We start from the raw sequence: 26,358 nt of genomic DNA, 5'->3' as shown, positions 1-26,358 counted from the left end.
AGATTGATGGTGTGCGACCCTGTAAAGCCTTGCAACCATCGATCCTCTCTTGTGTCGCCAGCCGGCAGACGGGTATGGTCCAAGGACTCAATTATGCCTTCTCCGTACCCAATGCCGATCAGTGGAAACAGGTCAGTGCTGCATTGCGCACTCAGATCTTATTCTATTCTACGGGGTTAGCCTCGCTGACAGAAGTATGTAGAGCTGCGGGCTGGGCGACACCTAACATGTTTGCTAGATTCTATAGCCTACATGTCGAGCCAATTGCTTCCCGTGTGCTCTCTTCGCATAGCAGCTCTACAGATGTCTGTTAGCGAGGCGCCATGCGCTAAGGCCCAGGAGGAAGCCACACTCCGGGTGGAGTGAGCCCTCACCCCTAGGGGGCATGGTCAACCCTGCATCTAGTAAGCCAAGACAATGGCGTCCACTAACCAGTGAGACAACCTTTGCTTGGAGAGAGCCTTTCCCTTCAGCTTCCCACAAAAACAGACAAAGAGCTGGTCTAAGGTTCTGAAACACTGCGTTCTGTCTACGTAAGCATGGAGTGCACGTACTGGACAGAGCACAGGACCTGTGCAACAAGGCTCACTGGGGGAAACGCATACTTGCGTAGGCCCCGCGGCCAGCTGTGAGCTAGTGCATCCGAGCCAAGGGTCCCCTCGGTCAGGGAATAAAACCAGAGGCAGTGGGAAGTGTCTGGGAAGGCAAACAGATATACCTGTGTGTCGCCGAACTGTTCCCAAATCAGCTGAACCATCTGGGGATGGAGTCTCCATTCCCCGGGATGTGGCCGAAATCGTGAGAACCCGTCGGCTGCACGATTCAGCTCTCCCGGAATGTAAATGGCTCGAAGCAACCTCATATGCTTCTGACTCAATAAGGTGAGATGGCGGTCGAGTTGCGACATACGGCGGGAGCGCAGACCACCTTGTCAGTTGATCTACGCTACAGTTGCTGTGCTGTCTGAACAGACAAGTACGTGTTGGTCCTTGAGCAATGTTCGAAAATGGTGCAAAAACATACTGCCAGCAACACGAGGCAATTGACATGCCAAAGGCGCTGGGGTCCTGTCCAGGACAGCTTCGACGACTTTCGTGAAGAGGCGGGAAGACAGGGCTAGCCCGAATGGAAGTACCGTGTACTGGTATGCCTGCCCCTCGAAAGCAAACAGTAGAAACGGTCTGTCGAGGAAGAATGGAGACATGAAAGTAATAAATAATTATTTATTATTCTCAGGTAAGGTAAAGAAAGTCAAATCTGACCTAAACCGTAAGCGTTCAAAAGGTACTTACAATTTGGTCAGAAGACTCCTCTGTGGTATGTTCTCATTAAAAGTCTTCCAGCATCATAAATCTAAGTCTCAGTAGGCAGATTTTGTAATCAATTAAATTTCTTTTAATTGGTTACTTTTCTTTTTATAATAAACAAAAATATAAAAGGCGAATACAACTTAATCGTTTAAGTATAAAATACAATAGTCATGTTTTGAAACAAAGGTATAGTAAGCTCTGGGCTTCTTCTCTTCTGCTTGGGGTTTCTTGTCCTCAGCTCTGGGCTTCTAGGCGTCGGGGGCACTGGCGTATCAGTATCCCAAGAGGCAGTCAGTTCATCAGTCTTTTATACTCCTTGTTTACAACTGGCATTTGGTTGACACTCCTCCAAAGTTTCCCAGATCCTTCTCCAGTCAGGTGCAAGCGGTCCACCTCTTCATGTCCTTGAACTACAGTAAACTCAGCTAAGATGGCTGAGTTCATTTAAAGTTCTAGGAGTCTAGCGCACAGACATAATCGCAATTTTCTGCTCCTCTTAACATGGGTTGGCACAGTCACATATACATACATAACCAATTACTGTACATCTATGCCAAAACAATATAAGCCATCTTTTACAAACAAAATAAATAACAACATTGAATGCAATGCATTACACTGGCTAAATATGTGTAACAAAAAGGCATCTATAATAAATAAGGAGGCAGGTAATTGCATTTTCTTGATATTATACAACACCCCCTTCATGCAATTATCCTGATTCTTTATCCTTCCTTCTCATAATTGTAGCACAGACTTTGTTCACTTCATCAAACTTTACCAATAACATAGACATTTGTCCATCATTCTTAAATAGATTGGTTTGTTACAGTTCATGCAATATTTCACCCAGTTTTGTTTTCTGGTTCCCATAACAGAAATAATCAATTATATTTCTTTTGTAATTGTATTAAAATTATTTATTTATCAAGGGGCAAAACTTTGTGCTCTGCTTGTTTATCATGTATTAGGCCAATTTGGATCTCAACAAAAATCCAGTACTTCAAGCACCCGGTCTCCCCTTAGAGGCGCGGCTCCTCCCCTAGCCCAGCTAGTGGATGCGCTTCCAGGTGAAACGTGGAAACGTGAGCCGCTGACATCTCCTAGGGTCTTTAGGGCACAAAGTTAGTATCTCTGGGGTATGATGGGTTTTCTTGCCCAAACTACTAGTTTAAACATCCCCCTTGGTTTGTACCAGTCTTGAAATTTATTCAATGTTCAAACAGTGCACAATGTTTCTTTTTTTTATTATTGCTTGAAACGTCCAGTTCCAAACCTCTGGGTCAAATATTGTCATGCAACTCATTTTCTCATTCAAATATCTTACACTAAATCCATCATTTCTTAAGCATTAACAGATTCTCAGATATCATAATTGTACCATCAAATATTAAAAAAAAAACTTTTGTAGTAATTGTTGCATAAACATATAACATCCTACAATTATTTATCTGGTTAATTATGGTTACATTTCATACATTTACTATAATCAGAATAATCCAGTTATTAAACCTTTGTATCCAGAGTAATTCTTCTAATGTTTCCCTTAATATCTGAGAACACTATGTATTCAAACATAAATTATATAAGTCAATAAATCAATTTGTTCCCTGTTATACATATGGTTCCCATTGTAAAGTTTGCAAACAATCTCTCAAGTTAATAATGTCCATCTTTAAACATTTTATATTTTAAATTAAATGTACAAGTTCATCTTTTAACATGCCCTACGGTCACAAGAGTTTCTTCTTCAATTAGCATAGCATATATTTTAATTTCCTTAATATATTATATACATTCAAAGTCCACTGAAGCCAATGAATTCTTTAATTCATAAAGATTTAAAAATATTTCAAAAGCAAAAACAACAACATTATTTTCAGTAAGTTCTTACTATAAATGATCTTTACATCCCCATTATAATAAGGTTCACACTTTGTTACATCAGTATTTGGTGGCATCACACACATTTTAAATCCTCAAAAATTAACCCAATAATTAAATCATCTTATCAGAAGTTCTTACCCTAAACGTCTCCTTAGTTAAATCTAAGGTATAATCTTTTCTAACCCCAGATTTGTTTGTTACTATAGTATAATACCTTTTCACATAATACAATTAAATTATTCTTTATTCATTTACAATAATATATTTCGTTTTCTTAAATCATGTATTTATCAGTCAGTAAAAACCATAAACACAACTGGCATTATAGATGACATAAAATTATTACATTTTATGTTTACAATATCAAACACCCACTTCATAATAGTCCTTTTAGTTCTACGGTTCTTATTTGATTTATTTATTATAAATCATTAAAATAATAAAGTAATAATATTTACCAGGATTTCCCAAAAGGTTTAACTGACCCCAGCTAAAGTCTCAGTGTTGGTGGATGCAGAGCGGACGTTTCTTACTATTACAGTCTATCTTGTTTTACAGTCTATTTTGTGACTGAATAAGAGGCATATATAAACTATATAGGACTTCTTCTGCTATTTCCACCCCCTTCTTTGGAAGGGTTCCAGATTCAGTCAAGGCCATTTGGTGCTCTTGCATGGATCATAATGAGAGCTTGTTTGTCCTCATCTGTTCTCTTGCTGTTCTCAAACACTTCCATGATAAGCCTGCATCCAGAAGTGTCAATCAGGTCAACATTACAATATGTCTACTAGCACCTATTATTCATAATGAGCTCATTTTCAATTATTCATTTCTTTTTGTTTGTTATGGAAACATACTAAATTAACTTTAAGTTGTTTTCTCAACTCTTCTACAAGTTGATTGACCATCCTTGTCCAGTTTCTCTCCCAATTTTTCTAGTCTTTCTAGTCTTCTTTCTGCATATTAGAATGCATTAATATAACAGATACTTCAATATTTTCCATAATCCTAATCTATTTTATGTGACTCTCATTAAATATTATTGGCCTACATGCTCCATATGCTATCATATTCGTGATTTAATATCACTCTTCGTTTCTGCTGCCAAGTACGTGCACACATTTTTTTTTTTCCTCTAAAAAGAAATACTGTCTATTTTAATTTTTAATTTTATCATGATATTTAGGATGATGTTTAAAAATAACCTATGTTTTATATCATTTTTCATTTCTCACTCTTACTACAAGTAGGAGGTATTAGCCTCCATGTATTTTATCTTATATTACCATTATCTCTTGGTTATTTTTCCTTCTAGCCAATGCTAGAATATTCTTCAATATTCTTCACATTATTTAATAGTTTTCAAAATATTAGTTTCATTATCACCAAATAAGTCTCCATAACTGTATTAAGACTTTTAGGATTTGCTTCTATGCCATTTTCTAAATTACATTCTTACACAATTCATATTTAATTTGTCCATGAATGATGTTCTTAAACGTTGCTAAGACTGACTATACTGTTGCAGTGTTTACAGATGTCTTTCCATTTTCCCCAAATATTCCAGTTCTAACCAAATGTATACTTTTCTCTCTTATCGTCAAAATCTTAATTTCCTGTAATGTTCCTTTAGGGTAGATTCACCTTACAGTGAATAATCTCCGTTTACCTTCCTATTAAATATTTCTATCAGGACATTCACTTTAAACCATCTTGTTCTTTTCGTTTGTAATTCTAATATCATTGGGGGTTTTTCTCCAATTTTTGACCCTAATTTCCTTCACCTATATTCTAGTGCTTTATACGGTGGATTCATCAGGCAAGATTATGCAGATATGAGAATCCCATAATTTCAGTAGTTCCATAATGCAATATTCAAATGTTCTTCCTTTATGTACTATTAAATATATTTTTCCACTTTCTATATTTTATGCTTGTAGATTTTCCACATTAGCTTTATAGTTCAACTTCCTGCTTTCTTTTGCTCCCAAAAAGCTTTAGTTCACTTAAATCACTTGTACAGTTAGGCTACAGTAAAATCAACAAAATTCCAAATTGCTGCTACATCCATAATAATTTAAACAATCAATAATTATCATTTACCCACAGCAATTGATTTATATTAGCAGGATTTTTCTATATTTCAGCATTATTCTTCCTCTTTTTGGACTATTTACTTTAATTGTTTTTGATAAGTAGATTCCAAAGTATCACTCTACCCACATCAACAACTTTTAATATTTTACTGTTTTGTTAATCTTGTGCCAGCTCTTTCTCTTGGCACAGGCACTCGAGGTGCTTTGCTGGTGGTCTTGTTCACTATTTCCTTGAAGACCAGCCTGTCGTGCTGAGTGAACCTCTGCTAGCAGGCTCTCCCCCTTCCAGAAGTTCACTGGCACACAGGATCACCTCTGCCTTTCAATCATGTATTTGGGACTTTTTTTTTTCTTTCTTTTTCTTTTTAAATCACATTCCCCCTTTTTGGGAGATTTTTTTATTGTGATACATTCTTACGCTATATTGTAAATAGCGTTTCCATTAACCATTTCTCACTTTGGTTGGAATATTTCCTTCTTCAAAGCAAGATTTTAGGCTCTCTAGTTTTCTCCCACGTCTCCTGGGACAAAACCAGCAGCCACTTGCTTTCTACGTCATTTGTATTTATCTCAATACATTATGACCATATTTACGACGCTAGAAATACCCAGCTGTTTCCAAGTCTGATTTCTTTGTACACCTTTGTTCCGTACTTTTGCCTTAAATGGTTAATCCACCAAAGGTCCATGCCCCAAATTCTATGCCTATTGCCTACCATATATACCAGCAAAATACTTTGGTTAATGTCTTTCAAACATTCATCGCATTTAGTCCACAGCAACCCTGGTACATACTATAAACAGTCCTATGCATCCATGTGCTCGCTGATAGTCACTGGGTCATTCATTATTACTTTGAGGAGAACTCATCCTACAGTCCCGGCAGACAACAACACACTAGGTTCTCTCATTGTTTGTTGACAATCTTCTTTTTCAATTCATCATTAAATTAACCTCAGTCCTGATAATACCTCTCTAGTTATCTCTAACTTAAGAAGCTTTTCTTCATCTTAATCATACTTTTATTGTTAATTTCAATTTCATTTGTAACCTTGTTTTTTATAGCAAGGATCAAATTCCTTTTAAATCAGAGGAAATGTTCTAATAATTCAAAGTTTCTTAATCAACTATCCTCACGTTTATTATTATTTTTACATCTGTAAATGGCTAATCTCCATGTAAGCTTATTCAGACATTTCTTACAGTCACTCTGTATGCAGTACTTGTTGATTTTCAGTTTGTTAAATAGCTGTAAAATGAAAAATATTAATTTCATTTATCGCATCTTGCCTGCAACTTTTATTAGTAGGCTATTAACAGCTGTTCTTGTATTTTGATCACTCTGCCGCATATCTTAATATTTTATATTAAAACCAATTTCAAGTAATCAATATTCAAACCTTGTCTTTGTTCTAAATATCCTAAAACTATTTGCTCAGTCTAAAGCAGTCACTATCTCTTCCACCGTAGTAATAATTATACATTTACTTTTGTTATGTACATTATTATTTTATTATTATTATTTTTTCTAAATTCATTCCGACGATCCATCCACTTTCTCTCTCTATTTTTCTTCCGGCTTCTCCCGTTATAGGGGTCACCACAGTGGATTATCCGCATATCTGTTTGGCATTGAAGTTAACAACAAATTCCTTCCCTTGTGCGACCCAGCATTGGGAGTGCACTCATGCAACAGCAGGCGCTAGGACTTCCTAAAAATCCATGAACTACTATAATATGTAACCCACTTAATTACTTTAATATCTTATTTCTTGTTCACTATATTTAACATACATATTTGACTTTTAAATAACCCCATTATAATTGTTGCATATCTTTAACATATGCAATAGTATTATATCTGTAACTTAAACAATAGTAATATTATAATGTCTGTCCCCATGTAGGAATATGTATCTTGTTATCAGTTAAAACTTAAATTTGGTCCAATATCTATTATATATTATACATTCTGTTTCCGTTTCTCTACTTTTCTCTAAGTCAAGCTAGCTTATCAGCTGTATTAATATCATATCACTGTGTTTTCTTTAAAATTGTCTGGTTGGACTAAAAGGTTCAGAAAAAGGCTTAGTCTATATGAGAGGTTAAATCCCCCCAACATTTTCTAAAGCTTTAGAGCTAAATCAGTTTGTTTACCTGGCGGTCTATTTTCCCGTTTCTCAAAACAGTTTAAATCAAACCCTGTTTCTCCATGTATTGCTGGGTTTGTCTGGTGAAACTCCTGCTGAGTGACCTTGAGATACTCCCGTGAGCTCTGTGTGCTAGGCTGTACCAGGAGAAACATTACTCCCCCTAACATGCTGCTTTCTCTAACTTCAAACTCAAATCTTCAGTCTTCAGTGCACATAGTTTTACAAACAATTGTACGTTTTTAAGAAACCTTTTTCCTTTTTTATGACTTTTTATCTGGCTATTAATAGTTGTTACAACATAATATATCAATCGTGCTTTTATTATAATGTTTTGCTTTTATTTTTTTTATTTTTTTTTTTATTCCTCACTGCAATGTTTCCACATTTGAGGCTCTCTAACTGTAGTTGTTGGTCAGATGAAGCATATCTTTTGACCTCGTCAGAAATTTCAACTTGGAATATCTTTTGCACAGAACTACTAAACTTTTTCTCAGAAGCAAGGTATGTTTTTATTATTATTTTATTTTAATAATTGATATAATATTTTATCAATATCAATATTCAAATGCCCTAATGTTTTTTATCTCATTAGTCTAGTTATAATTGCACTAGATACTTAGGGTAAAGTTACTGACAATACAGCGACAGTGAAGCAACACTTTAGTGACTTAAATCTCTTCTTAAAACATTTTATTTCAGGTTTTACTTGATTTTCCATTTTATTTGTTTATATTTGTATTTAAAATGTGTAGTTTTCACTCTTGTGTTTGCCTGTAAAGCACTTTGAGAAAGCAACTTTTAAAGGTGCTATATAAACTAAATGTATTATTATTAATACTTGGGTAAAGCTGGTTTTATATTCACACATTCGGCACAAACTACAACACATTTGTTTGTTATTTTTCCTCTATATAACTCAACATCTTTCACATGGCTGCTTTAAGTGCACTAACATTTCAGCTTATTCCCGTTTAGTTTAATCAAATTTTTTTTTTTCTAATATGTAATGCTTCATCATTTGCTAGCAATAACATGCTTTAATGTAACCCATTAAGCTATGTATTTTATGCGTAAACCACTTCAAATTACAAAACCTAAAACTCTTAAACTCAAACTCGTCAAACATTAATAATCTTTTGTATATATACTTATTAAATCCTCAAACTTGACTTCCTAGGCAATTTTAACACAACTTCTACAGCTTTTAAACAGTTTTTGCTTTATTGAGTCCTCAATCAAATTATTCATTCTAAATGTCACTGTCCAGGGTGTTTCCTTAGCTATCTTGAGCGGCTGGAATGGTAGGTATTTCGACTCCTTTAAAACCTTCTGCCATTAGTATAATAGTATTAAAAAATGATATATATAGCCTATATATACATAAAAACAGCTTTGCCTTCTTTCACAACTTCTTCAATTGGTATAGACCTCTCTTATCTAAACGTATTTATTAGATCAATTTTCCATCTATTATTCTTAGTTTCTCAGATGTTAATAAAACATCTATCAGCTTTTTTCCTTCGGTCCAAAACATTGTATCTTGTCGCTAACTTAAACATTCCATTTAATAATGCTCTTTGAATTCACTATTTTTAACAGCTCTCCTAATCTAAGAAGTTTACAATATAAGTTTTTGTATAAATATCTGTATAAAAATCCATACTTCATGTATAGTTATAATTAACTTTTTACTAATTATAGCTCATCCTTCTTGCTTATCTGTTGGTCCGACTGTTTGTACAGTATTTTATTTTATTTTTGTCTAAACTGTAATATTTATTCTTATTTCTTTTATAATATTTTCTTATATGTAAAGCACTTTGAATTACCATTGTGTATGAAATGTGCTATATAAATAAGCTTGCTTTGCCTTGCCTTATCTTGTTATTTTAATAAATTAATTAACAATTTCTTGCTGCTAGCCCTTAATTACATATTTTTAAATAAATTATATTTTCTTACCTTAGAGTAGCAAAGTTTTCTTGTAGAAAATCCGTTATAGTTCAGTCTCAATCACATCTCCATTTTTTAACATTTATCAGCATATACCAAGCCCTGTTCTAAGTTACTGAAGTATTTATCATTTTCTCTGCTGTAGACATTATTTAAAATTTAGTTCAAGACTAAAGTAGCCTATAAGATATGAAATATTCTATTTATGTTTGTTTGTTTGCCCACTTATGTAATTTACATATTACTTCGTATTATTCATATTATTTAGTTATTACTATCTTTTCTTTTTTATTTTATTTCTATTTTTTTACCTATATCTCTCTCAGTAATCGGTCATTATATTTGTCTTTATATCTAAGACAGATACACGTTTGTCTTGTAGTGAAATCTCGGCTCACCTATATGCATTTTCTAATGCTTTAACCTCCTGCCAGCATAGGCACTATATGGTTATATAATTTTTAACTCCTACCTGTTTACTTATGTTTGCAGTATGACTTGACATGATTTATAAGTCTAATATTCCTGCTTATAAACTATTCTTCATTGAATTTTGGGCTAAAAGTCCCAGTGTCTTTTTCCATCTCTTCTTCTGGACTCTGGAACTTCTCTTTACCAATATTAACGCTCTCTTGTCTTTTGAAGTTCTTACTTGACTTCTTACGGTACCTAAGTCTCGCTTCAGAAACTATTTTTTTGTTTTTGATGACACTATTACTTGTTCTAAATTGTCACTATTCTACTTAAACCCTCAGTAAATGGGTTCCCATTATAGACTGGCTGTCTTTATATCTCTGTAAGTAAAATTTCTATAGGCACAATTTTTTTATTTTTTTATTTATTATAATTTTTATTGTTTTCCTCTTAAAAGCATCCTACTTCATTTCTTTCTATCAGAATATTTGTATTTAGTCCTCTGTATTTACTACATTAACCCCTGACTAATCATTCAATATTAAAAGTATATAATAGCTACATTTAACATAATATTATTTGATTTCCTGCTTTCACTTTCTGTGTTGTGTATCAGAGGTATTGGAGTTCTCTGAACCCTCTAACTCACCCTGACTCTGTGGTAAAACTCTCATACGGAGGCGTGGACGGCCGAGAGAGTCCTTGCGGGACATCTTTTCCCGTTTCTAAAGTTGTTACTCTTTGCATTGTTAACAAGTTTATTGTTAATAGTTTATCTCCCATTTTCTTCATTGTCTGTTATTTGTAATTATATTCCTTCAATTACCATTTTTACTCCATCATAAACTATTAGTTAACTTTATATTAAAATAAAGTTTACCTGACTTATTTTTTTGTCAGTGCCTCCCTTAGGTTTTCATAATTATCGTTATTCTCTGTAATACAGTGTGGGAGACGATCTGGCACGCACCCCTGTTGGCTTTTCGAGTCTGAGCTATGTTCACAGACTCTGTCTCTTTAACCGGTACACCTATTTTACAATAAAATCATCCTGGCTGTTCCAGGACCAATAATTATACTTTCATTACACTTTTTATTTTTATTTTAATATGCCAGATAACATCCCATTTTTCCTAACACATATTGTTACAGATTATAAGTCCTACTTTTAGCCTGCATATTTCCACTTCATAAAACTGTCTTCTGACAATGTTAGGCACATTTCTTCTGTTTGTTTAAAGATATTAATATCAACTTGATATACAGCCTGTCTATCCAAGTCCGGTGGTTTAAATTCGTTTAGCACTCTATCATTCGTAATATGTAGAAAGACATTTCTTAGCTGTTTGTTAACAGTCATTAATCATTATTAACCATTATTCCTTGTCTAGAAGTCTTATTCAGTAATGTTATTACATGTACACATGTTTCCACTTCATGTTAGACCTACCTCAGTCTTTAAGTTTTAACCATTTTGGTCTATCACTATAGAGAAGCCTCGTTCCATTTTCTAGAACCGTTGTGTCTGCCTGGAAGGCTAGTTTTCATTTTAATACATGAGAATCTCCTCAAGTTAAATATCTACATTGCTGGATTTTACTGCTTGCCCTGTCATAAGCGAAGCGTCCTCCACTAACAGGTCTTATCTTTTAGCCAGTCTCTGCCTCTTACTCTCTGAGGCCAGCCTTTTGAGACTTTCTGTCTCTCCTTTTTCACGGCTTTCTCAATCTTTACGGCTCTCTCGCTCATAAAGTTATTTGTTCTCGCGCGTTTCCTTTAAATAATATTTTCTAGATTATTACTTTCTGGCTAAATTTCTCTTAGTCGACTTTTGTTTTAACCCTTCTGGGTTTTATTATTATTACATTAATCTTTGCCCTTTCTGGGTATGCATTATAGCATTAATTTTTTCCACTCTCACGGAATTTTTTTTTTATATTAATCTTTACCCTTTCTGGGTTTAATCTATAAATATTATCTACATCCTTTTCTGGGCTGTATCTTTAAATACTATCTTTTCCAGAAGTTTCTCTTAGACGTCTTTTATTTTAACCCTTTCTGGGTTGTTCCTTTCAATAATCTTTTCTAGATTATTAACATTGTTGGGGTCTTACAGGTTGCCTTTTAGTTGGTAATTTACTAGCTTTCAAAATTCGTACTCCTATACTCAAGCGTACGAGTGCGGAAGCGAATGGGCAAGCATTGCTCGATCGACCGTGGCCAGGGGTCGATGGATCAATGCCCCTAAAACGTTGGGCGCCATGTTTTACGGTGTGTACTTTACTCTTAACACCTTTTACCTATTTATTTATTATTCTCAGGTAAGGTAAAGAAAGTCAAATCTGACCTAAACCGTAAGCGTTCAAAAGGTACTTACAATTTGGTCAGAAGACTCCTCTGTGGTATGTTCTCATTAAAAGTCTTCCAGCATCATAAATCTAAGTCTCAGTAGGCAGATTTTGTAATCAATTAAATTTCTTTTAATTGGTTACTTTTCTTTTTATAATAAACAAAAATATAAAAGGCGAATACAACTTAATCGTTTAAGTATAAAATACAATAGTCATGTTTTGAAACAAAGGTATAGTAAGCTCTGGGCTTCTTCTCTTCTGCTTGGGGTTTCTTGTCCTCAGCTCTGGGCTTCTAGGCGTCGGGGGCACTGGCGTATCAGTATCCCAAGAGGCAGTCAGTTCATCAGTCTTTTATACTCCTTGTTTACAACTGGCATTTGGTTGACACTCCTCCAAAGTTTCCCAGATCCTTCTCCAGTCAGGTGCAAGCGGTCCACCTCTTCATGTCCTTGAACTACAGTAAACTCAGCTAAGATGGCTGAGTTCATTTAAAGTTCTAGGAGTCTAGCGCACACACATAATCGCAATTTTCTGCTCCTCTTAACATGGGTTGGCACAGTCACATATACATACATAACCAATTACTGTACATCTATGCCAAAACAATATAAGCCATCTTTTACAAACAAAATAAATAACAACATTGAATGCAATGCATTACACTGGCTAAATATGTGTAACAAAAAGGCATCTATAATAAATAAGGAGGCAGGTAATTGCATTTTCTTGATACTATACAACAATAGAAAGCAGCTTACATTGCATTCAAGGTATAGATATTTCATCAGTTCATGCATTTCCTGGGAATGAAACCCATGACCTTAGACCACCATGAGCAACAGGAACACAATAAAAGTACTAGTTCACATTCTGAAGTTAAATGACTGAATGTTGTCAATCTTTAGCCAGTCTTTTTATTACAGAGAGCAAAGGACTGTTTCTTTCTCAGCTCTTCCAAGAATGTGTTAACATATGCTATTACACACGACTCAAGGGTAAGTGACTCTAACAATCATTTCTATAAAGTTTTTCTTTTCTTTTTTAAAGAAAACCGTTTAATTCAGTTCACCTTAAGTAGTGCATAAATGTGATATAATAGAGCTGGTTCAAAATGTTTAATGTTCGGTCAGGTTCAGAATATTATCCATGTTTATCCTTTCAAACAAGTAATCAAAAAGAATTCATCTTTAAAGAATCCAAGTTCTAAAATAATTTGAACTATAACAAAAATAAAAAGCTGAAGTTTAATACTGATTATGAGTCATAATCAGCACTAAACATCAGCTTTTGAGGCAAAAATCCTAAATGCTACCACAACGTTTGAATCTAGATTACCACATTTCTTAACTTCAAAGGTGCAAAGAGGTTCAAATGATCCATTAAATGCCTAATTTCATTTCCATATATGGTGAAGAAAAAAAAGGAGTTTGACATTTAATTTTCATAATCAATTCAGTACGACACCAACATAATTTGAAATATAACAGGACAAACAATAACCCAACTGCAGATGATGCACTTACCCAGTCGTGTCAATCAAGACGGATGGGTGGAGCTTTACAACAGAAGAGAAGAATATAGAAGAATATACTAATATAGACTTAAAACACATAAACATGTACATATCTAACAGGGCTTAGTGAGCGGTAGTAGAGGAAACACAAAGGACGTTTATAGTTGAAAGACGAGTTGAGAAGAAAAGAATGAGTCTGTGTGTGAATGACCATTCTTGCAAGAATAAAATACTCAAAGGCATTTTCTGAGTAATTTGGTTAATGGAGTCACCATTAAAGGGGTCATGAACTGGCTTTTTTATATTTTTTATTTTGTTGTCTGAGGTCAACTTATGATGTTCGCTTGGTTTTTACATTCAAAAACATCAAAATGAATAAGTAATAGGCTATTTTCTACCCTGGTTTTGAGCCTAGCTCGTGAAACGCTCGATTCCCTTTCGAGGGAACTCGAACTGCGTCGATTAGACACTTTGGGGAACGCCCTTAGCATAGCGGCTCTGAAGCATGAATGAAACTAAGCCAGTCTTGATTGGTGTTGCATCATGACGTAACGTGTGACGGCATACACGGAAGCTACAAGTGGACGCCGGCACACAACAGAGTTAGCTTTTTGCTCTTCAGCAAGCGCTCTGTGTCAAACTGTCTGTCCTATTTGGTGTTGTTTGTCCCATAAGAATTGTCCCAAATAAAGTCTACATTGCAATATAGAATCTAGTGGCTCGGATCTCGCGTTTTGCCGAGGCAGCGCGTAGATTACGAGTCTACTCTGCCAAGAATATTCTGTGGCTGGGATCTCGCAGTTGCCGAGGCAGCGCATAGATTAAAGGTCTGCATTGCAATACAGAATCTATAGTGGCTCGGATCTCGCGTTTGCCGAGGCAGCGCGTAGATTATGAGTCTACTCTGCAATAAAAATTCTGTGGCTGAGATTTCGCGTTGCTGAGGCAGCGCGTAGATTAAAGGTCTGCATTGCAATACAGAATCTACAGTGGCTCGGATCTCGCGTTTGCCGAGGCAGCACGTAGATTACGGGGCTACTTTGCAATAAAGATTCTTTGTGGGTGCGAGGCATGCACAGTCAGCTCCTGAGGGTGCTGGCTGTGTTCATTGAGAAATATCTCGACGCACACAGCCGTGCGTTTTCGGGTGTTTCAGCCTCGCTCCCGTTGGCATTCTTCTCGAGAGATGAAAGCCAAATATATTGTGAACGACTCGAATCTCGCGTTTGCCGAGGCAGCGTGTAGATTACAAGACCGTATAAATAAATATTAAAACAGTATTGTCTGGTGATTATGGCTGTATTTAATTCTATGGTAATTTAATTCTAATTAAAATGATGGAATATTATCTGACTTTAAGAAGTTAAATATTTTAATTCAGCCTACCATCCAGACCGTGTTTCACTTATCCAGTGTTTTTGGCTGCATTTCATTCTGGGGAATTAAAATGATGAGCAGCAAACGTCGAAAATCATTTTAGATTTTTCTCTGCCGGTCCTCCGCTTCAGGGTATCGAAAACGAGATGAAAATGGCTGTCCCCCCCGTGGAGGGACGAGCGAGAATCGCTCCTCCGCGGAGCCCTCAGGAAATCGATGTTAGTATCCAGTGTCAAGTGCGCTTCAGGACACATCGGTTTTCAGCGAATGCACGCTGTGGTGCCCGCCCAAAAGGCGTGCGGCCAGGCAGTGTTCGCGTCCGCACATCGGAAACTGTTTTCGATTATTCCCTGCCGGTCCTCCGCTTCAGGGTGTCGAGAACGAAACTGAAAGAGCCTCCCCTCTGGGGAGCCTTCAGGAAATCTGTATCCCGCCGTAAAGTGCGCTTCGGGACACATCGGTTTCCAGCAAACGCATGCTGCTCTGTCTGTCCCACGGGCTTGCGGCCAGGCAGCGTTCGCGTCCGCGTCCGCACATCAAGAATCGTTTCGACTAAACCCTGCCGGAGAGCCGCTTCAGGGGATTGAGAACGAATCTCGAATAATACCCGAAATCAGTCTCGAGAGGCTGGTTCCCTTAGAAGAATATGTCAAAGCATGGCAAGACCTGCCAAATATTTCTCCTTATAATCCAGGGTATGTATCCAGGGTCCTGCATACAATGGGCAGTTCTATTCCGCCCACCAAAATTCAACGGGTTTCTGTGGAATGCAGCTGACCCAGTGCAGGGTCGGGTATTGGAACAGGAAGTAAACTCCCTGCTGGTAAAAGAGGCCATAGAGCGTGTTCCTCTGCCGGACAGGGAGTCCGGGTTCTACAGCCGCTACTTCATAGTTCCCAAGAAGGATGGAGGATTGCGCCAACTTTAGATCTAAGGCATTTGAATCGGTCTCTGAGTAGATTCAGGTTTAAGATGCTCACTATTTCCATCATCGTGAGTCAGATAAAATCTGAGGGACGCATACTTCCACATATCCATCCTTCCATCTCACAGGAATTTCCTGAGGTTCGCTTTCGGGGGCGAAGCGTTCCAATATTGGGTTCTTCTGTATGGCCTAGCTATGGATGCAGCTCTAGCTCCGCTGAGGCTTCAAAAAGGGGTGTCAGGGTGCTAAATTATATCGATGACTGGCTTATTATGGCCCAGTCACAAGAGCTGGCAGTTCGGCATCGAGATGTCGTCCTTGCCCACATCCAGAGCCTGGGGTTTAGACTCAACACGAAAAAAAAAAACGTGTTGGCACCAGCCCAGAGAACCACATTCCTGGGAGTGGCGTGGGACTCGGTCACGATGCGGGCACGATTGTCTCCTGCACGGATCGAGTCCATCCTGGCCAATGTGCCAAAGTGCCGTTTAATGTGGCACGGCTTACGGTTCTGCAGGTTTTTCATCCTCCACCTCACGTGACGGCGGATGAAGAAAGACTTCATTTACTCTGCCCTGTCAGAGCTCTCAAATATATATTCAGAGGTCTTCTTCATGGCGGAAGTCAGACCAGTTGCTGGTGTGCATCGGGTTGCCCAAGAAGGGGCTTCCCGCATCCAAACAGACCATCAGTAACTGGGTCGTTCAGTAACTGGGCTATCTCTATGGCCTATCAGGTGCGCAGCTTGCCTTCCCCTTTGGCCGTGAGGGCTCATTCAACCAGAGGCATGGCGTCAAGAGCCCTCATTTCAGGGGCCCCGATCCAAGAAGTGTGCGATGCAGCAGGATGGGCCATCCCTCATACTTTCATCAGATTCTACAGCCTGGACATTCCTTCTACGCCAGGCACTCTAGTGCTCTCGTCCTAAGTGTGCCTGTGTGCAGCTTCACAATGGGACAGACAGGGCTCGTTGTGGCATAGTGGGTACTCGTTCCCCAAAGTGTCTTGTCGACGCAGTTCGAGTTCCCTCGAAATGGAACGTCTCAGGTTACGACTGTAACCCTTGTTCCCTGAGAAAGGGAACGAGAACTGCGTCCCTCCGCCACGCCTTCCCCTGCCTGGGAGCGACTTGCTTCATCGCAGAAGCTAACTCTGTTGTGTGCTGGCGTCCCTTTGTAGCTTCCGTGTATGCCGTCACACGTTACGTCATGACGCAACACCAATCAAGATTGGCTTAGTTTCATTCATGCTTCCGAGCTGCTACGCTTAGGGCGTTCCCCAAAGTGTCTTATCGACGCAGTTCTCATTCCCTTTCTCAGGGAACAAGGGTTACAGTCGTAACCCGAGACGTTTTTATAGGCGTGCCGCATTGAAGACCTGGAAGTAAACGCCCACTGCTATAATTGGATAAAAGTTTTGCATATTATAATGGGTTTCATGTAATGCGCGAATCGGTGGGTGGGGCTAAACAGGCAGTGTTGAAGTAGGCGTTGATCTTCTTCTGCGGAGCCGAGGTTTGATACCCTTTGACAACATAGATCTCCACTTTGAAAAACCTGTCGTTCGCTGTGCCTGGTGTCAATAAATGCTTTAATTGGACTAACAAGGAAGTTTTCAGTTCTGAAACTTACAGGATATTCTTATTGTATGATGACCTCTTATATGTCAAAACTCAGTTCATCACCCCTTTAAATAAACAGTTTCCACAACAGTACTTTGTCACTGTTGCACGGCAATAAACTTCTTCATCGAGATCTTCAACATCTTCATAATCTTTTTCTTACACACATCACATGCCTCATGTTTCATCTCCAGCTTTTCACACTGTTCACACCAGGTTTCACACCTGAGAAACAGGTACATTACATTTTAAACTTAATATTTATGCATGAAAACAATATAAATAATTTTCAAACTATAAATATTTATGTTTACAATACTATTTGGCCAGATTATAATGGTTTCAAAAGTGCAATAATATTTTATAGTTTTATTGTAGATTTTCATTATTTAAAATTGAAAGGGTAAAACAATATAATCTATACATAAATGTATAATAGCAGAAATAAATTATGTGGGCATAAAGATAAAACGTTTCTGTAAGTTAAAATCAAAATGATCCCTTGGGACTGTGACATAAAAGTGTCTGTTGATGATAATGTAAAGAATGTTAAGGGAACACAATCATGGATGAAATATGGCAACCCAACCCCAACATTGGAGGGTTACAAGGGAATTGCATGGAAGAACAGTTTCCTCATCTCTCTGTGTTTTTGAGTTAATGTCCCTCATCTCCACCTCTAATGTTGATGTCTAGATTTGGGAGTGGTTTTAGAGCCCTTCCTCAGTCTGATCTGAGAGACGACGACTTCTGTGCTGATATCGGTGAAGTCTCAGGTTTTACTAAACTATACAAGAACAGTGAGTATATGTTTTAAAGCTTTTGCAACATCCTTAAAAGAAGCTTTTATGAATAAGTGAAACTTTCATGAGTTCGAATCAAATTATTTATAGATTTTAACTAATGTGAACTGTTTTATAGATGGGTGGATCCAATTCAAGGTAATTCTGCTCAGATTCACGGTAGCAGTAAAATTATTAGGCTACTGTACTGCAATACTTAATTAAAGTTTATGGCAAACTGAAAAAAATGAACTGCGGGCTAAATTGTATTTGAATTTTAAGTCAAAAATATATGAAATAATAGAATGGGATGTTAAATTCAGTCTGTCTGTCTGTCTGTCTGTGTAGCTGCAGAAACCGTGAAGTGAGAATCGGACACTCTCTGAATAAGGAGGAGGAGGAATTTGTTGCCATGAGGAGAAAAACTGTTCAACAAAGCCTGCAGAAGCTTCGGATATACTTTGATTTGGTAAAAAAAAAAAAAAAAAAAAAAAAAAAAATCACCCTAAAAAAAACAACACTCATGCATTTGTGGTCTGTTCTCCCGATTTAATTTACGATATACAGTATCCCATTTAAAATTCACTGGAATGCACAAAGAATCTCTAAATTTTTCTCCCCAAATCCTCAAGTATCCTTTCACATTTTCCACACAGACTCTTTAAAAGGTAATTGTCTCCCCTTTTAACTTCTAATCATATTAGAAGTGTTTACTGGATGTTTCTAAAGCAGGTAAATACAATTTATTATCTGTCAAAATGACAGAACTTTAAAACATCATGCAATGCTAAAGTTGATTTTTGATTAAGGCAACATATGTTGCATAATACAGATTACCACAGTGATATTTAACCCGTTATTCATGGTCTGTTGAAAGTACTTTGTCAGAGACTGCTTGCTTACTGCAGAGCAAATGGGTGGAGCTTACGTCTAGCTCCTCCTCGCTAGACGTCCAGCAAGGAGGAGCGAATGTAATTTGGGCCTAATGGGTAGAGCTTGTATATCCAAAGACACCCTAACCCCACCCACAACTCTATCCCTCCACCCCATTAGACATCCAGAGAGGAGGAGCTGGACGTCATTTGACTCTGCAGTGAGTACCACTTGTCTCATTGTGCCGAGTTTTTTTTAAGCGCATTATTGCATTCATGAAAAACGAGCAGATGAAATTAGTGTAAATCATTTGAAAAAACGTTTTGATGTAAATTTTCAGATTCACGAAACTGTTAGTATTTTCAAAACAGACAGAAATTTATACCTGCTCCCTACCACGTGTAAAGTGTAATGATTCCTGTCTTGTATTCCCCTCGTCTTGTGTGGACTTTAGTTATTTCCTGTTCTGTGCCATGTTTTGTTCTCCTTTGTAGGTTTTTCCTGTTTATTAGTTTCCCAGGTGTTTCTAACCAGCCACACCCCTTGTTACCTTGTTATCTTGTTTAGCTTTTCTGCCTCTTTACTTAAACCCTGTGTCTTGTGGTAGTGTTTGTGGGCTCCCAGGGTAGATTTGGAAGCTAAGAACATAATTAAATCAGGGAAAAATCAAAACGTTCAGCAATATATTGACATAAATGATGATGACACAGTTCAGATTTTCACAGACGCATCAAAAGATCAGACTGGAAAAACAGGGGTTGCAGTCCACATTTTAAAGTATAATGTTAATATTAAAAAAAGGACAACAGACCATCTGGCCATTTTTACAGCAGAAATGTTAGCAATAATTCTGGCTTTACAATGGGTGGAAGATAGCCTAGAAATCTAGACGCACCCTAGCGGCAGCAAAATGTATTTTGCAGCCAGGTGGGTCTAGCAACTCTCAATAGACCTTCTAGCTGCAAAAACCTAAATTGGGTCAGGCCAATCACGTCGTGTATAGAGTAGGCGGGGGCGGGCTTAACATATGACGACAGAGTTGCGACGGCTGCCACTTGAAAACAAAGAATGACGGCTGCTGATGGAGAACAATGGTCTTTCGAATCGGCTTTGGCCGCGACTCTGGAGGACTTGGAGTTACATTTTTCTTTGAAAAAAGAGCAAAGAACGGCACTTAAGTCATTCTTAAAAAAAGGAAGATGTGTTCGTCGTTTTGCCGGCCAGATATGGCAAAAGTTGAATCTATCAACTAAGCTCCGCTGTTGGGAAAACGCTCTGGTTGGTTGAAGCGCTGTCCTATTGCGTGCAGAGGGAATTTGAAAGACAGTCGTTTATCCCGCCCCTCGGATTGAGCGTGTCTATGGTGAGTTTCCAGACCTAATATCTTGATGTAGGTCTGGCTTGCCAGGCTAGGTGGAAGAAGTAAAACCTAATAAGGTGATCATCTGTTCAGACTCAATGTCCTCACTAGCATGCATTCAGAGTGGAAAGTACATGTAGACAGGATCTACTAGGTGAAATTAATCAACTCATTTTTAAAATAAACCAACAGAGCATAAGCGTAGGATTTATGGGTTCCTGCACACAGGGGAGTGGAGGGGAACGAGAAGGCAGACATGCTGGCGAAGGAAGCTGTTACATCAGAACTGGTTGAACTGGATATCAAATTAAGCAGGTCAGAAATTAAAAGTATTATTAAGGACAAAATTAACAAAATGTGGCAGGAGAGATGGGATAAGGAGGGAAAAGGCAGACATTTGTATAACATACACAAAGAGGTTACAGCTAGTAAAATAAGTGGATTGGAAAGGCAGGAGGAAACATGGTTTACCAGACTGAGGATGGGAAATACAAGTTTAAATAGTGGATTACATATTATAGGGAAACATCAGACTGGAGTATGCACAAATTGTGGAGTAATAGAACATGTAAAACACATACTTCTAGATTGTACACAATACACCAGAGAAAGGGAAAATATGAAGAGAGCGGTAAAGAAAGACTTAACAATGGAAAATGTATTGAGTATAACGAGCACACAGTCCACAGTTAGGGTGGTTATAACTTTTCTTAAAGAAACCCAACTAGCAAGTAGAATTTTTTTTTTTTCCTGGAGGTTGAGGAGCTCAGGGTGGAAGCTGGAGGAGCTGAACACGCAGCGCCAGCTGAAGCTTGGGCTTTGGTCCTATAGGATGTTAAAGTTTTTTAATAATAAAACAAAATTTTTTATGATGATGTCCCAATGTGATCCCAGCAAACACATTTACATTGTGGTAACGTCTGTGGCACGTTGCATTTCTGCTATGGCAACGTCGCTGTCTACGTGCTCGCAACATTGTAACAACGTAGAATTGTAAGACGCAACAGGGCTGTAGCAACGCTGTTGCGCGACATTCAGCAACTGAGAGATGACGTTCTGACATTTTTTTTGTTTTTATGCTAGATAGGCTTATAGATATCCCCCATTTAGCATTTTATGTTTTGAGGTTATTTTTTTATTAGTCAGATGTTCGTTTTTTTAAATATTGTTTATCCTTATTATTATTTAATGGGGCTATCGGGTAATTGGCCTAATTATAATCAACACCTGCAAGTGTACACTTTGAAGAGTAAAAATTACAGAAGGTTACGTTAATTCAACTTTATTAAAACTAACTGCATGGTAATCAAATTGCACTTCCAAAAGTCATACATTTGTGAAAAAAAGAAAAAAAACTAAATAAATGAATATACAAATTTCTTTTAAGTATAATAAATAAAACATAAAAAGCAAAGATCAGAACATTTAATGAACAAAACCGGTTCTGTACATGGCAGACAGTAGTCGAAAGCGAGATGATAAAGTTCGGTAAACGGAGTCAGTCCAGGAAACATCCACAAATCCAGAGGAACAAAGAAACGAATGAGACTAAATAGCAGACAAATGAAATGAAAAACTAAACAGTTGAAGCAAGGCTACATTAGTCATATTAGAAAATTAAGTTGTAGGTTGTGTTTGAATAATTACGTATCTTATTTAGTGGATAAATTAAATGCAATACTCACGTATCCTTGCTCGATGAAGAACGAGACAACACACAATGAGCCCAACGGGCAGTTGAACTTTAAAAGGCTGATTTTCGTGCTTCAAGGCAGTGACGAGTACCTGAACGGTGGTTTAATGTCAACATTGTGACAACGCTGTAACAACCTTCACCACACAACGTAGTTATAGCAACCTTTTGACGATGTTGTTAAAACGTTGTTAGAAGATTGGGTACGTTGTGCCAACGTTCTGTGTTTGCTGGGATCACACCTCAGACCAGTAGATGGCGGTAATGCACAATGATTGCAAGCTGCCAATAAAATTTACAGAAGAAGAAGAAGAAGAAGTGTTTGTGGGTTCTTGATCTTGATGTTGGTTGTTCTGTTCCCCAGTCCTGGTCCTTAGTCCTAGTCTGTCTAGTTTTGAGTTTGTTTAAATAAATTACCGCTGCATGTGGATTCTGCTTCCTCTTGTTTCAACCGCATCATCACAGAAGAACCCACCAACCATGAATCCAGCAGCACGGATTATTTGTCTCTGTCAAGGAGATCGACCCATCGAGGATTACGTAAGAGACTTTATCGATCTGGCAAATGTAACTTCTATGGACTCTCTGTGCCTCATGTTTTTTTTTTTAGAGGGGGATTATCAGAGCCAATTGGGTCAGCCATGCCACTGCACAATCCCAATTGGACTTTAGAATTTTATATTTACTTGGCCCTGCAACTGAGTGGTTCTGTATATGCTGTGGGGATCACGGAGGAGAAACGTGGTACTCCCACATTAGCCCTCATTCCACAGCCTCGTCCCGTCACGTCTGCCGATCCAGAGACTGTTCACGTCACGTCTGCCGATCCAGAGACTGTTCACGTCACGTCTGCCGATCCAGAGACCGTTCACGTCACGTCCGCCGAGCCAGTGTCTCCGGACAAGATGGCCGCCGCCTGAGCCCTCAGCAGAGATGGTTGCCGCTGTTCACGTCACGTCCGCCGAGCCAGTGTCTCCGGACAAGATGGCCGCCGCCGAGCCAGTGTCTCCGGACAAGATGGCAATATCATATACATAACTATGGTTTCAGTGGTGTATAAAGACCTTACTTAATGAACCGTTATGTTTTTATTACCTTAGAATGAGGCATTTCTATATACACACATCGCGGGTCCCCTTACATCGACATGTTTCTACCATGGTTTCTACAGTGGCCCTAAACGGACAAACGCGCTTCGTCACTATGTTGTTCTTCGTGCAAAGAAGCTAGCTAAAGTCAGCGAATAAAACACTGACACAATGAAGTAACAATAATATTCACAATAACACATGGGGCCCTATCTTGCACCCAGCGCAAGTGACTTTGTACACCGACGCATGTATCATTCCTATTTTGCACCCGCGCAAAGCGGACTTTTCCCTCCACAGAAGCACGTCGGTTAACTAAGAAATACACTTGCGCTCCCGGGGGCGGTTCAGCGCAAAGAGGAGGCGTGTTCCGGCGCAAACGTTGCTTCTTGCTATTTTGCAGGTTTAGAAAACAATTGCGCCACTAACCAGGAAAAAATAGTTTAAAGTCAGTGGCGCGTTGCGCATGTTATTCATAGGCTATTTTAAGGGCGCATGCTTGGCCATAATCAATGTAGCGTGTGCACAACGCGCACTTTGATTCTCTCATCTACACAGAAGCAGCAGTTTTCATTTTTGCAAATCATACATTATTACGATAGATAGATAGATAGATAGATAGATAAACAATTTATTATAAAAGCATACATCTAGCTTACACATTTACCCAAATTAACCGAAGTTAATTTGGGTGGATTTCTCCATTTCAATGTAACTTCTCTCTTTTACGGCCGTGACGAGAGCGTTGCTCTCCTTGGCTGTGAACCGCTGCTGGCGCGCGCCTGGCAAATCCGCCGTTACAATAGCAATCCGCTATGGAAAAAGCGCATCTGCTCTTAAAGGGAATGTGAGATGACGCTCTGATTGGTTTATTTCACGTTACGCCCAAACCACACCTATGAATAATGAAGCTACTTCAGACCAACCCCTTTTAGATTTGCGCCTGGCGCAAGAGTCATTTATCCCGCCGGGAAAATAGCAACAGCGCCGAGACCCGCCCACAAAGTTACTTGCGCTTTGCGCTTTGACACTTGCGTTTCAGATCGTTAAAATAGGGCCCATTGTTTTACTGAATAATTAAGTAAACCTAATTTCTTAATTAAACTTTTTAAAGAAACCTCATTGTTTAACTGGTTACTCTCTGCTGTCTCAGATGACGACATCACTTCCTGTCGGCCATCATAACTTCTGTTGGGTGCAATTCGCAACCTCACCACTAGATGCCGCTAAAATTACACCGTGCACCTTTAATATACACACACTTAAGTACCGAATCTGTGGTATACGAAACGTTTGTGAATTCGGAAGATTGTTTTTCGTAAAGGTCCATTTTATGCTTGAACTACACCGAATTTGCTTGTATATTTACGAAAGTTTCATGAATGAGGCCCCTAGAGTGAAAATTTCACTGATTGTTTACAGTTTAATAGAAGTTACACCCATAATTCGTGCAAAGCGTCATGGGGTGTGTAGGAAAAGGGTGGATAAAATGGTTATTGTTAGTTCTGTAAACATTTAAATGGTTCCTGGAATATCTCCTTTGTAAAAGCCAGCATCTGCACAGGAACCTGAAATTTCTCTTAGGCCACAATAAGATGTACAGCCTTGTACAGTCAAAGATTAGAACAGTCTTCCCTACTTCGAGATTCTGGACCTCCCTCAGCCACTTTCCTCTAGGTTGCAGGTTAGGCAAATAGTCACGAATGAATCGTGTCTAGAAGTGGTCAGCTAAAATCTGGCTATGACGCCACTTCCTTCGCCCAAGGAGCTTACTGCTGACAAACATGGCTTGTGGCAGAGAGGCATCACGCCGCCCCATCAGGAGCAAATTGGGAGTGACCGGATCAGGATCCGCAACATTGGAGGAAAGATAACCTAAAGGCTTGGAATTCATGATGCCTTCTACCTCGATCAGGACAGTTTGAAGGACAACTTCAGAGATGGTTTGCTTTCCAAGAATCACTCGCAGGGCATTCTTAACTGATCTGATTTCACGCTCCCAGACTCCACCGAAGTGTGGAGCCCCTGGTGGATTGAAGTTAAATGAAATCTGCTGATCGGCTAAGTGTTCCTGGAGCTTGGGTTCCATCTCCTGGAAGCATTTACTCAGTTCTCTGTCTCCAGCACGGAAGTTTGTTCCTCTGTCTGCCCAGATCTCCAAGGGCTTGCCACGACGGGATATAAAGCGACGGAGAGCTAGAAGAAAGGCATCAACATCCAAACTTCCGAGCAAGTCGAGATGTAAACAACGAGTAGTCAAGCACTTAAAGATGATTCCCCATCGCTTTTCTGTTCTACGGCCCTGGTGGATAACAAAGGGTCCAAAGCAATCTACCCCGGTGGACCAGAATGGTGGTTTAAAGAGACGCAGCCTCGCTGGGGGCAGATCAGCCATCTTCGGTACTTCAGGAGAGGATTTCCATCTCTGACACTCCCGACAGCTGTGCTGATGTTTACGGATAGCTGGTCTTCCTCCCATGATCCAATACTTGCGTCTCAATTCTCCAAAGACCCTCTCTGGGCCCGGATGCAGCAGGGACTCATCATAGTCCTTAATGATGAGCTGCGTAGTAGGATGCTTCGGGTCTAGAATAATTGGGTGAATGATGTCGGGGTCCAAGTCCTGGGATCGACGGAGTCTTCCTCCTACTCTCATCAGCCCCACATCTGGATCCAGTTCAGGAGACAATGAGAGGAGACGACTCTGCCTAGGGAGAGGTTTCCCTTTCTGGAGAGCGTCAAGTTCTTCAGGGAAACATGACGCCTGAGCTTGCCGTAAGATTAAGGTTTCGGCTGCTGCTCCTTTAGAGACTTGGTCTGACTGAGTTCGTGCCTGCTCAGTGGCGACGATTAAGTCACCCCAGTTTTGATACTGGGAGACATCTGGTAAGATACAGGTAGCAGAAACATTCAGACACAGAACAGCTTTCTTCATTTCAGTACTGTCTGCGAGTGGTGATGG

General features: G+C 38.7%; 1 protein-coding gene across 1 annotated transcript in view; it reads left to right on the top strand.

Moving 5' to 3' along the window:
• Positions 1 to 11,788: 11,788 nt before the first annotated feature.
• The window catches only part of LOC309499786 (cytosolic phospholipase A2 gamma-like), a 77,527-nt gene continuing 62,957 nt past the window's right edge, over positions 11,789 to 26,358 (top strand). The window contains exon 1 of the mRNA XM_082171258.1: positions 11,789 to 18,851. Within this exon, the coding sequence (XP_082027384.1) occupies positions 18,693 to 18,851 (159 nt within the window). The 5' untranslated portion in view covers positions 11,789 to 18,692. The remainder of the gene's footprint in view (positions 18,852 to 26,358) is intronic.

This window comes from Leuciscus leuciscus (assembly GCF_965113295.1).
Source record: "Leuciscus leuciscus genome assembly, chromosome: 5".
Taxonomy (NCBI): Eukaryota; Metazoa; Chordata; class Actinopteri; order Cypriniformes; family Leuciscidae; genus Leuciscus; species Leuciscus leuciscus.
This window is presented reverse-complemented; position numbering and strand designations above follow the sequence as displayed.